The sequence below is a fragment of the Battus philenor genome, unplaced genomic scaffold, assembly GCF_028537555.1.
Source record: "Battus philenor isolate CCGP_79_NKW_IND1 unplaced genomic scaffold, ilBatPhil1.0.hap1 SCAF_3, whole genome shotgun sequence".
In the NCBI taxonomy this organism is placed as follows: Eukaryota; Metazoa; Arthropoda; class Insecta; order Lepidoptera; family Papilionidae; genus Battus; species Battus philenor.
Window position 1 is genome coordinate 1641754 of NW_027181693.1, and position 13292 is coordinate 1655045.

General features: G+C 35.3%; 2 protein-coding genes across 4 annotated transcripts in view; one reads left to right on the forward strand and one right to left on the reverse strand.

Annotated features, from left to right (window-relative positions):
* The first annotated feature begins 477 nt into the window (after nucleotides 1-477).
* Nup43 (Nucleoporin 43kD) lies at nucleotides 478-2089 on the forward strand. The gene is made up of 3 exons (XM_068770651.1): nucleotides 478-923; nucleotides 1025-1196; nucleotides 1281-2089. The coding sequence occupies exons 1-3, from the start codon at nucleotides 559-561 to the stop codon at nucleotides 1785-1787; spliced, it is 1044 nt and encodes a 347-aa protein (XP_068626752.1). The 5' UTR covers nucleotides 478-558; the 3' UTR covers nucleotides 1788-2089.
* A 2320-nt stretch (nucleotides 2090-4409) lies between these two features.
* Nucleotides 4410-13292, reverse strand: part of conu (Rho GTPase-activating protein conundrum) — a 91243-nt gene continuing 82360 nt past the window's right edge. For all 3 annotated transcript variants that reach the window (XM_068770198.1, XM_068770199.1, XM_068770200.1), the window contains 9 exons: nucleotides 12581-12705; nucleotides 11818-11975; nucleotides 10776-10881; nucleotides 10030-10135; nucleotides 9141-9300; nucleotides 7671-7837; nucleotides 7135-7312; nucleotides 5993-6176; nucleotides 4410-5519 (listed from right to left, as the gene is read on the reverse strand). In XM_068770198.1, coding sequence (XP_068626299.1) covers nucleotides 5351-5519; nucleotides 5993-6176; nucleotides 7135-7312; nucleotides 7671-7837; nucleotides 9141-9300; nucleotides 10030-10135; nucleotides 10776-10881; nucleotides 11818-11975; nucleotides 12581-12705 — 1353 coding nt within the window. In that variant the 3' untranslated portion in view covers nucleotides 4410-5350. The remainder of the gene's footprint in view (nucleotides 5520-5992; nucleotides 6177-7134; nucleotides 7313-7670; nucleotides 7838-9140; nucleotides 9301-10029; nucleotides 10136-10775; nucleotides 10882-11817; nucleotides 11976-12580; nucleotides 12706-13292) is intronic.

Sequence of the window (13292 nt, forward strand, 5' to 3'; positions counted from 1 at the left end):
TTACCATTTCTGTAATACGTACATATAATATTTAACAACTACGCGTAATAATATTTTATGAAAGCGTTAAATTTGTCACAAAACATTAAACTTTAGCAAAATGTCATTAAATTTTAAATAATGACGTAATAATATTTCAAGCTATATTAACGGAAATATTTTAATACAATTTATATATCATTAAATCATTGTCAAATTAAAAACCAATACATTTGACCATTTTTTATGTCAAAATGTTTTCTTCACTTAACAAATAAACTTTTTCAATCAAATTGCATTTATGTAACTTTCAGAATGTTAAAAAACATTCTGAAATTTAAATACAAACAACATATACATGATTAGATGAAATTTTAAATTTATATTGTATATACTTGATCAACTGTTTTATTGTAGGTAATTTGCTGCGTAGTTTTGAACTGATTTTTATGTCAACCGAGATCAGTTAGAAATTGAAGTTATAGCAATGTGCCCAAATGTCATAATTTTTAAAAAAGTTTAAAGTTTACTGAAGTTAACAAAAATATTTCATTGAAATTTCATTATTTAAATTCCGCAATGGTTACAAAACTACCAATAAACGTCGAAGGTACGTACGTATCTCAGAAAATTAATAAAGTACGATGGATACCTGAAGACTATGGCGAGTGTAAATACTTTTTCACTGGAAGCTGGGATGACGAACAGAATTCGATAAAAGTATGGACTTTTGATTATATCAATGAAGAAAGAGAGGTGCAGTACCCACGAGAACTCTCCCAATTTAATGTCGATGGTAATGTGACCGAAATTAAATTTATCGATAAAACCCATATTGCGGCATCAACATCAGAAGGAAGCGTCAGAATTTTACAGATAAGTTCATACGACAGACACACGCCGCTCAGACAAATATATTCTTGGAATAAATTGCATAATTATGGGTAAATATATTTAAAAACATAATGTTCAATATAGACTAGTATAAATATTTCCTATCACTAAACAATTTGGTTAATTTTTCTTTTTCTTTTTCAATATACAGAGACATGCTTTGTTCATGCACATCTTTAGATACCATGGAAGGCGACATTGCCACTGCAGGTGAGGATGGAACAGTAAAAGTATTGAGCAGTCGTCGAGGAGAGGTTATCAGGTCAATTAATGGAGCTGACAGTTGTTCGATACATTCTATTTGCTATATAAAGCACAATGAGGTTAGTGTTCCGGAAAAGAAAAACCTTTATGATTTACCTTAATAATAAAAACTTTGAGTTAATCTTTACAATTTATGTTTGCAGATAATCACTGGAAATGTCCGAGGTCATATGAAAATATGGGACCTTCGATCACCAGACAACAAGCCAGCTGCATCTTTCTTGTTTGCTGGTGATGAATTAGCTACAACCTGCATCATAAAACATCCAACTCAGCCTCACTTCATACTAGCAGGCAGCGAGTCCGGTGCCTTGGCTGTGTGGGATTTACGAATTGACACATTTCCTGCATCTTTACTGAAAGCGCATGCATCATGTGTCACCGAGATGCAGTTCCATCCGGAGAATCCAAAAAAACTTATTACATGTTCGGTATCTGGTGAACTTTGGGATTGGAACATGGAGGTGATGACAAAAAGAACTAAGACTTCTGAAAACTGGTTGCCACTAGAAGATAAAAATGCTGTTACAGTGAATTCTTTAATGCCACCTCTTCATAAAGCAATTAATACTTTTCATTGTGATAAAAGTAGGCTGCTTTGTGGTGCAGACAATGAAGCCCTATATTTTATTAAGAATTTAAAGTATTAGTATTAAGATATTCTTAATTTTGCATGAATATTGGGTTAAGAAAAGTTTTAGTTTTTCATTCATATCAATGTTTTTTGTGTTTTAAATCCTGGACCTCTTAAAATTGATATCATAATATCCAAACTACTTGATACTAAATTTTTATTTAATTGATGAATAAAGTTTTTTTTTTTAATTTAATTTTCTCCATGTAAATTCATTATAGTTTATGAATCCATTTTTATTTTCTGAGAGCTAAGATAACTTTATTGTAAATGTAACTACATGTCGTATTGTTGTATAAATAAAATTTCAGTATTTTGTTGAAACATATTTCTTCAGATAGTATTTTACAGTTGAGAGATTCTCTATCCTAACTGAAATGAGACTGTGCAAAGTAAACCGAATGGCTGTTGATAAAATGTGTGTAAATGCCAAAATGACATGGTTATTTATAAAAACCGAGGAAACATTATAAAGATTTCAGACCTTAATGTCATTGGTTGGTTGGGACCATATGTAAATTCAATTGTGACAGCTACAGTAACTGTCATTTATCTTAGATCCACAAGTAACTTGAATATTTCCTTCCTAGCCTTAGCTTCACTTCATCAGACTTGGATATTTTCTGATTCTTTGTTATTTTTACAATAAATTCTTACTTTTGCATATATTTAATCAATATTTGTTTATAACCTTAAAAGAACAGATTGCATCTTCTAAAAAAGATTGCATCTTCTAAAAAAGTGAATTTGAGATTTGGTGGCAACCCACCAAATCTCAAATTCACTTTTTTAGGGCTAAAAAGAAAGAAAAATAAATACATATGCTACATAATGAGATGTATTTTAAAAGATGCTGTCTCCTCTATGCCATGTATTTGAAGTTTTAGAAAGCCTTTCAAATTAACTCCTTTTGACATCACTACAAATGATACAGTTTAGATATTTATAAATTAAAAATATACTTGTTTTATGATTCTCATTTGATGGTACACTTCTTCTATTGTGTTCAGTTTTTAAAGTCATTACATACTTTTGACTTTATCCCCCTGATTGCTAGGTATTACTGTGTGTGATTGAGGATTGATGAGAACATATCATAGATGAATAAAATAAATCGATAAATCCCTAAGGAATTGCAAATTGAAATGGCAGTAGGCAGGTCACATAGGACACTAATGGCTAACCATGGATCTATAAGCGCAGCTCGGGACATTCATCCACATGGTGGACAGACAATCTTCTTAAGTTCATTAGTAAATGCTTGGCTGCAGGCCTTTAACCGGTCCTGTAGGAAATTTTTGTAGGTCTATGCCCAACAGTGAATGTATGTAATGCAATAAGGAAAATAATTCACAGTACATTAAGTATATTTTATTTATTGTGGAAAGTAAACATACTTATGAAATAATATCAATATACATAATAATACACAAGTCAGTCTTTGCTTGCCGAGTCACATTGGTAAGATATTTATACTCGAGGCCACACTACAAAACTATTTACAATAAACATTAGAACTGAATAAGGTTCTAGCGGTACTCGAGTTAAATATCATTTCTTGGGCAAAGACGGAATAATATTCCATCTAATGCTAATTCAAAATTCGACCAAATGTAATGGCACCAAAATCAAAACTCAAACATTTTACAAACAGACAGACCTGCATCTAGCACCTTTGAAACGAAATGTAATACTTGAATAATCAATAATGTATATTTGGTATGTTTACACATAAAATATTATTATCCCCACTGCTGGGATGTATCAACTTAAAATGTTACTTTCTCTAGGTTTCATAGAATTAGTAACTGTTTTGTGGGCATCTATGTATGGATATTACAACTGTAATTATTTTTAAAGTAAATCATAGAGAGAAAGATTTTTCGAGTAATAAACTAAAATTTGGGAATGTAAAGCTCCAATACTAAGCAAGCGCAAAGAAATATACCCGAGTATGTTGTGGGTTCTTAATAGATTAAGGAGGAAAGTGCCCTTTCATAGTTTCAAGTTGAAGGATACAATTATAAGGGAGCTCAATCTGAAACTAGTTTCTATTAAATAAGGCTCTTCGAGCATTCTTTGCAAATGATTCTATAATGACAAGAATAAAAACATAAGAGCCTCAATCCACCATTACTACTACATACAGGTAGATTTACTGATGAAAACCATTCTGGTTTATTCACATTCTTTTGTTTTTTCGATTTGTGAGTGCATGCATTATTTAGATTCGAACCTGCGACACATGACAATGACTCTTCCTAACTACTATTTTAACACTTATCAAACTTAATACACCACATTAAATGCTCTAAATGTATGGATTATATTTAGTATAGAGTATCAAAAATTTCAAACTTGCAATCTGTGGCTATAAAATCATTCAACAATATAAATTTTCTTTATAACAATGTAAAATTACAAGAATGTAAACGATATGGAGCTTTTAAAACATTATTGCGCTAGAAATTCTATGCAGTTTTCATAATTGTATAATACCACTTGTAATATCATTATTTTTAATAAATTTTAATAATCTCGACATACCATTTTGCTACATAGCTCTGTGTTAAGGAAATAAGAAAAATAAATTAATATATTTAGATAAACATTTCTAGATAGAAGATAATGAAATATAGGCTAGCTTGAAAAATATTCAACAATCACATATGTTTTTATATTTAAAATGTAAAAATCTAATATATGCAAAAGTTAATAATACACATGTATTGAATAATTGCTTTTTCCTTGCTACACATCTAATCGAAGTTATTACTGGTAATTGTATGATATTTATTTTCAAACAATTGTATCACATTCGCTCCACAAATAAAGATACAAATTAAAATCAAAAGACTTTCTAAAATTTTCAATAAATGACTTAGATTTTAATATAAAATTGATATTTAACTAAGAATTATAGTGCGGTTTAGATAAAAGTAACAGAATACATTTTTACAATCTATTGCATTAATAAGCAGTATGTCATACCGTCTCTGATAAAGGAATTTATTTATGATCGTCCTATAACACTCTTTTTTATATTAATAATTATAATGGCCTGCATAAATTTTGAAAGTAACATCGTACGAACGCATCCTTTCACTTTAATAGTTCTTGAACGCCTTCTTGTGGACGCCATTTTGACAATATGACAGTTGTCAAACTAATATCTGCCGTGTGCATCTTTTGGAGAATTTGACATTTAGATTATAATGACCTATTTACTAATAAAAATTTCAAATTAAAATGGCTGCTCTGTGACAACATTATATGGTCAACTGGAGTCACTCAAAATTTTCCCAAACTAGACTTTTTTTATTGAATATCTATAGCTCCTCCTATTGCACATAGCAACATTAGGTCGAATTGTTGTTTATGTTTCATATTTTTATTCGATATCTCAAATTTAATTTTGCACATTTCAGATATTGATTTTACAACGTTTTTACAGTGTATATATTTACATAGTTTTGTTGACACTGCAAGCTAAACTCACATCACCATATCGTCTTGCTAGTGTTCGATTACCACAACGCGGAGTCTACTCGGGGCAGTTCCAAGTGGCGGGTGATGGGATCAGGTGTGCGGATGTCGTGGACGCGGCTTGCGTTGCGCTGCGGCCAGCAGTGAGGCCGGGACCAGCCACAGCTGTTCTGACCACCGCATCAGCGCCTCCGTCACGTGGCAGCTATTAGCTGCAGTCGCCAGCTGCGTCTCCAGGCTATCCGTCGGCTTGATCAGCAGACTGCAGTAAATTAATTTATCATATTGTAAATGGCAGTGGAAACCTGAATAATAACTAAGTTCACCGATATAGCTTTAAGAATTGCCCATGTGAATAGGCAGTGTGCGGGGTGGATTGTACAATCAGACGGCAGACAGCCGTTGAGGCCGAAAAGTCCTCGAGTGACAACCATGTTCCATTACACCTGGCGAGGGCAGACATCCCACGACATAGCTAAGGTAGCAGAAAAGCGCTCGATGTAGGTAGCACAACACCGGTCATCATGAAAGAATCAATGCCTTGCTGTAAGCTTTTGTCGGTTGATATGATGATGATTGTATATAGGAAAGTACGAAACATCTGGTCCAATATACTCATGGTATTTGTGTATTCTTGTATGACAGGGCGTCAAATTTTGGGGTTACGGGTTCCTTCTTCTCTTCTTTTTAGAGCGGGTAGGGCTAGTGTGGGGTTGTTTTAGCGATGGAGGTTACCTGGGCGGGAAGAGTGCGGGCGCGATGATCATGGCGACGTTGTGCTCGCCCATCTTGTTGTGCGTGCGGCACGCCACTACTTCGCGCACCAGCCGCAGCACGGCGCGCAGAGTGGCGCGCTGCTCGCTCGGCACCAACAGCACCAGCAGGTTCAGCGCGCGCGCCTGCGTGCTGCCCGAGAGCGCTGCAAACACAATAACACTAAACTCAGCAACCACGGGAATTACAACCATATGCTTGAATTATATTGGAAAACTGTTCCTATTCAATCTCTTATTGTATATATATATATATATATACACACACCCATCCCCTCGATTTACACGGTATTCGTTTTACACGTTTTCGCTTTTACACGGTTTTCCAAATAATATATATTTTTTTGTTTTTATCGCACTCTACTAAATGCTACCGTGATTGAACACGTGTGCTGTGTACACATTTCACGGGGAATCCCGAGCTTATGTGCTGACTTTGCTCAATATGAAGAAGTTTACAAAGATCTTACAAAAAGTTCGAAGCAATTGTTAATAACCGATTTTATTACCATCTGTCATAATGTAAATATTTCTCCTTAAACATCGAATCGGCACAAATAACATCGAGTGATGAAAGTGAATTCGAACCTTCGATTCCGAAAAAAAGAATGAGAGTAATTTCTGATAGTGATAAAGAATAATAAAACACCTTTGGTTATATTTTTTGTTCTTCTGTTTAATGTATTGTAAATAAATAAAAAAAAACAGTGTCTCCGTAATACATTAAATATTTTAAATTCTCAATGCATTTTATTTTTATTTCTGTGTACACCTAAAAATATTGAAAAAAAAAATCACAACTGTCAAAAAGGAAAATTATGCATTTTCTGCAATTTTTTCGATTTACACGGTTTTGACTTGAAAATTTTTAATTTTCGATTTACACGTTTTTCTCTGGAACGTATCTACCGTGTAAATCGGAGGATAGGTGTATATATATTATATATATATATGTGTAAGTTGTGCGTTCTTTTGAAGTCGTGGTGAAAAAAAAATTATACTCCCACAGATTATATGCAGGCATATAATATATTGCACAGTGTCTACGCGTGCATGTCCTCTATTTGTCTATAGTCTATAGATAACGAGATTGAGGTATATTACCGTAAGTGTGGTAGAAGAGCCGCATGAGGTCTTGCGTGAGCGGTGGCTGTGGCAGCGCGCGTAGCAGCCGCTTGTACACGGCGGCCAGGTCGTGGCCAGAGGCTCGGCGGAGGGCAGCCTCCACCTCCCCGCGCGCACTGTACCAGTCCCTCTCGATCAGCTGACACAACGCCTCCACCTGATATCAATTTTTCACATTAAACTCCTCATCTGACAGTACACACATATAACAAAATTCCATAACATATTCCAGAACTTCCTTTTCTTGGTATTAAATATAAAATTAAAAGTATATAATTAAATAAATCGTGTCACAACATTCAAGAGTTTTAGTTGATCGAAAAGTATGGAACTTTATTTGTTAACTTATTTTCAAGGTTCATATTACAATTTACATATCAAATATTGTTAAATTTCATTAAAAAAAAAACAAACGTTGAATTTCTGGCCAGCTAGCATCAGCAATGGAAAGATGGAAAGTTGGCTTACTTTAAGTGTGTAAATGTCTTTTCAAAATTAATGTTATGTTAAGTCACCTTATGCTTATTGCCGGGCACCCGTAGGAGGCCCTCATCGGAGCAGCGCTGAGCAAGTGCTGAGGACACGGCGCGCAGGACACTCGGCACAGAGCTCCAAGTTTCCTCCCAAAGTATCATGTCCTTGCGTAGCAGCGTCTCCAACGATACTCCGAACACCGAACCCTCTGAGAGAATAACAAGAGAAAAAATATGAAACAATAATTCTTAATATTCAAAACTTTTACACATATAACTAATCACTCTGTATAAATAAAAAGAGCCATCGAATGTTTAATTACGTGAAATACACGAGTACAACTGAATAATGAAATAATTTGACGATATAATTTGAATTCGGAACATTTTAATGGTGAGAAAATGGGTTCTATAGATTCTCACCAGACTCCTATCAGCAAATATTAAGCAGAACTAAGCCAATGCCGCTCTAGAAGCTCATTATAAAAATGACCTGATGTTAGTAATTGATATGCCAAAATCCTTCAGCAGGTTGTAAACGATATATCGCTATTATACCTCTCCCTCTTACCATTTGTAACCCAACAGTGGACCAGACAGTGGTACACATAATCTGCGGCTGTCAAGTATTTGACTCCAAATGAACGGACAGCCAGGTTCAGATGTAGAAAAGGATAGAGGAAAGTAACATCTTCTAGCTAGATAATCAAGAAGGAGAACGCCAGATCTTTCTGGAGTACTTTTAGGAAGATAATCAGTACAGTAATAACAAGGTAAGATCCTATTTGTCATGTTAATATTATTATGGTTTTCCTTTAAAGTTTGTTTCAATACAAGTGTGCCTGTCGAAACTACCTTCCACATTTTTAGGCGAAGCATTTGACCTCTGTCTCGCCTGATATTAGGCGACGACGAGGTCTACAATGCTACATGTTTACTTAAAAGAAATCTATTTACTCTTGTCTTGAAGACTCCCAAGTTATGATGTCAAGTTTAGATATAAAGAATAGAATATAAAATACCATATATAAAATGTATCAATTGTAATTGATAATAAGCAATAGGAATAAATGTGCAAGCCAAACATAAAAGAGAGATTTCGTATTAATTAAAATTTTTACATTAATTGTTAAATATTAAATGGTCTCTGTCATATGACAGTAGAGCATTTCTGATGATTTAATAAAAAAAGAAAGTTATTGTCTGGAAACGCCGTTAGGTTGTTCCACTCCTTGGCTGTTCGCACTATAAATGTATTAGCAAAACGTTTAGTGCGGGTGTAATAAATTTCAACTGTTTACGAATCTCATCTTGGTGTCCGATGGAAGAAATGAGACGGGGGAATTTCTTGGAGTAATTCTGCTACACATTCTTCAAAATGCTGTCTATAGAACACCGATAAATTGGCATCTTTTCGCCGATTCTCCAAGCTTTGAAGTTTGACCTGGATCGACAGGTTCTGAGTAGTTTTACCTAGTACGTTATACTTGTAAAATTTCTCATACTGCCTACCTTCTTTCCTCTTCTTCTTTGGCGGCTTCCTCTTATGGAAGGGCAGCGAGTAGCGATCGAAGAGTGCGGTGAGTTCCAACCATAACAGCGGCTGCAGCTTCTTCAGCGTAGACTCGCCCACGCTCTCTATGTCTACATTGCTGTCTTCTTCTGGCCACTCCTGGAACACACCATGAAATTTGAAGTAGAAACGTTGTAAAATACATTGACCACTTTTGCTACACTGCATACATATAACCTGCGATTGCGACTTTGTCTGAGTGGAATTTATCAAAAAAAAAAAATTAAGTAAGTCTTTTTGTTTAAGATCGTATTTTCTCTCTCTTCGGTTTCGTAACAGTTGTGTTTTTACGAGGGAGGGTACTTAGCCCTCCGCACAACCCCCAATGTGCTGGAGGACCACATCCTTCGTTGGTCAACGGGCCCTTCGGGCCTAGCCGGCTAGCTTAGCTAGGCTGTGCTACCGACCATCCCCCCAACCGCCACCCGGGGGACGCCCCCCTACGCTGTGAGTGAAAGTGGAAGTCTCTCGCTTCGGAGGCCAAGACCCACTTTGGGTCACTGAGCTAGCGAAGTAGTAGAAGTAGTAGTTTTGTTTAAGAATTATTTATAAGTAGCCTAAGTAACTCCACATCACATCAGCTACCTGCCAGTATGGGTCCCGTATATATTCAGCCATTTGAGAGATTAGCCAGAACAGACAGTCAGACAAAAATTTATATGTACCGCATATAGTAAAAAGCGGTTATTTTAATATTACAAACACACACTCCAATTGTATTAATTTGTAATGTGTAGATAAAAGGTTATATTCTTAGTCGATTGATCGTCGAGGGAGGCATATTCCAGGTCGTCTATCGACTGACGTGGTGATATCAAAGCGTCTTACCTCTTCGTGGTGCAGAACCTGTCGGTCCAGGTTGAACTTGTGCTCGAAGCTCAGCGGCTGCTGGGAAACCGCACTCTTCGCTCGAGACACTGGCGCATGTTTGTTACTGCAAAGATATCTTTGTTATAACATACTTCATAATTAAAACACATTAATGTTTAAGAAAAAAATGACTACATTCTTAAAGAACTGAGAAAAAGGATATTAAAAAATACATAAATAATTACAATGTGTTAAATGCGCAGAACTTTTTTATCATTTTTTTTTTCTAAAACTTACTAGATGGCCTAATCAATAAGCCGTAATAGACGTACTGATTTACCGACATTTTGTTCTCTAAAAAAACACTCTGTATAAACCTCCTGGACCTTAAAGAGCAACCCCTACCATCGTCTGCACTAAGTTAATTTCTTTCAGTGACTTTAATTTTGAATTAAAGGTAAGTATTTCAAATTCATAATATCTCCATTTTAGTAGGCATTTACACGCAATTTTGCAGGAAATAGAACGCGGCTAGGAACTCTGATATACTGAGAAAACATTAGAAACTCAACAATTGCTATTATAAGCAAATTTTACAGTGTTTGACGTATACATAAAAATTCGAAGCCGAAATTAGCAGATTGTCTCTTTCTGAAGTTTGATGTTCAATATTTATCGCCGGGTACTGTAATGCGACCCATAAAGGCTTCAAAATTTAAGTTAAATGTATCTATTTAGATACTTAAAAGCGAAAGAGTACTCACGTAAAAGTATCACTATCTTTGAGTATGGACCCGTTTATTCTCTCCTTTCCTATCCTCGGACCCTGGACGGTGCCGTATCTTTGGTAGCCCAGCAATTCGATTCCCTCTGAAACAAAAAAAAAACATACGTATACATATATGTATATATATATATATATATGTGTGTATACGTATACATATATAAATATATATATATATATATATATATACACACACACACACAGTGACATGGATCAATACACGAAAGACAAATATTCATATAATGACTATATTTCGACAAGACTGATATTGATTTATCATAAAAAAATTCTCTTAGACGGATATAGAACTATAAAATAATAAAAATTAACTTTACAATAAACTTTACATGTCATTACATTGTTTATATAATTTGCTAACGAAGCTTAAAGTATTTGTTTCCAGAAGCAGCGCTTTGTTTTATTGTACGATCAGAAAAGATGTCTAATAAAAAGTATATTTCCATTTAAAAACCAACAAAAATGGAAAAAAGTGCTGTACAAATTTGTAGTATTAGAATGAACGGATGGCACTATATAAATATATATACATTGTGTAAATTATATAATAACACCGAAATTAGTGTAAGGAAAACGGTTTATTATGAGAAAAATACCTTTAAAATACACGTGGATTGGTCTAAAAGTTTAAAAGGTGTGAATGTATAGCTCATTTGTCAGCAAAAACCTTTAAAGCTTTGAACCTATTTCACATCACCTGTATAAACTGATCACTTTGAAATACGTTACATAATTTACCGTACAAAGTCTGCAGAACTATATAGTAAACAATAATTAATTTTAATGTATAGTAAGCCGAATTTTGGAAATGCTTTTCCTATATTATCATTACGTTGACAGCAAATGTTCATGTAGCCAACACTAGTTCTTCGCTTACTAATTGTAAACTTCCATTTTTTGTAAACCCAATGTTCACCCCGTCGAGTCTATTTTAGATCCTTGAGGGTCCTGGACCATTTAGGAAAGAAAATCTGTATGCGAGTTTAGTTTTACAAGTTACTGACCAGTGTTGGTGGCGATGTCCGCCCAGTGCAGGTCGTTGGGCTTGAAGAGGTCCTGCATGCGAGGAGGTGAGTGCGGGGGCGAAGGCCGGGCTCGACGGGCCGCAGGCGCCGACGGCGTGCGTGCAAGCACACCATGCGCCGCGCCTGTGTAATTATCACTGAAACAAAAACAACCTTCATCATCATTTTTGTCTTAAGAAGTCTATGCGTGTGGACTTCGGCCTCTCCCATTGATTACCATCAAAACCTTCAGCAGGCTATAGGGAGAGATTGATCTGTTATCTCGCTCTAAACTTTACTTTCGTTGACTGGGTCTTAGAATTTGACAACCTTAGTCTTTGGGTTAATTAGTTTCCCAGGAAGCTCTGTGTTTGGCACTAATCGGTGTAACATAACTCCTGAAGATGCCCCGTGGAGGGGTGAAACACGTGTTGAGTGATTTAACGGTGGTAGTTGTGTAATTAGCATTGTTTGCCGCATGCGCATTTTTCAGCGGGCTGGCGGGCGGTGCACTTTGTTGCACGACTACCATACTATATACCATATATACCATACTGCATATGCGGAAGTGGCTAAATATTGGTCCTTTTCTTACTTCCCAGGAAGCAGCAATATAGCCCGAGGAGAGCAGTAATGTGGAGTGAACCGGGTGAGGCAAAACTTCCCCCGAGGTGTGCCTGCCCTTTCCAAAGGTACAGAAGATGACCACCGAGGAGGTTTTAATAGGTAAGAATCCCATATAATCCTATCCTTTTCAACTTACACAAAGTCTGGCGGAGTCGCGGCATCGGCCCACTCGGTGGGCGGGCTGCCAGACCCACCGCTGGGTAGGGAGTCAAGCGAGTCGGGGGTCGCACTGCGCGACCTAGGCTCACTGCCGCTCGAGTTCTGTAACGAAATAAACGGTTAATTAACAAATTACATTTTAAATAAAACAATGAGAAATATTTTTTTAAAAAAATTCAAAAATATATTTTTTTAAATATAACTTCTCTAATGTCGTCAAAACCAGTCAAACACAAATAGTACGGATAAAAGTATTTTTTTACAATTTTATATTTTTTTTATTTACGAAAACATTTTTTCTCAGCCTAATAGTAACATGAATTTTGAGAAAGCTTTATCCAACTATAATATCATTACATTATTTATTATTTCTGAAACCTTTGGTTTTTGGTATACCATAACATAATTTACAGAAAATGATCCTTTTAAAGTATTTACGCCTATATCCAATTGCCTTGTACATATAACGTGTTGACCACTCACATGCCAGGATTCGAACTCGTGATATACAGTCATTTGTCTTAAACTATTAGACTACAACTACTCTAGCATTATAAATAGCAATTAACATTTATTACGACCCAAATAGGCTTTGAAATTAGTGCAATTTAAGATTTTATTTAAACATATAAAATAAATCAAATAAAGCAAAAGAAACTCAGTTTCCTTTTCTATTTATGGCAATGGAC

Bases quoted from the DNA above. Each gene is read 5' to 3' on its own strand.
- Nup43 (XM_068770651.1), top strand. From the start codon at position 559: ATGGTTACAAAACTACCAATAAACGTCGAAGGTACGTACGTATCTCAG. The intron at 924-1,024 runs GTAAATATATTT...TTCAATATACAG, and splicing joins AATAAATTGCATAATTATGG to AGACATGCTTTGTTCATGCA. The intron at 1,197-1,280 runs GTTAGTGTTCCG...TTATGTTTGCAG, and splicing joins GCTATATAAAGCACAATGAG to ATAATCACTGGAAATGTCCG.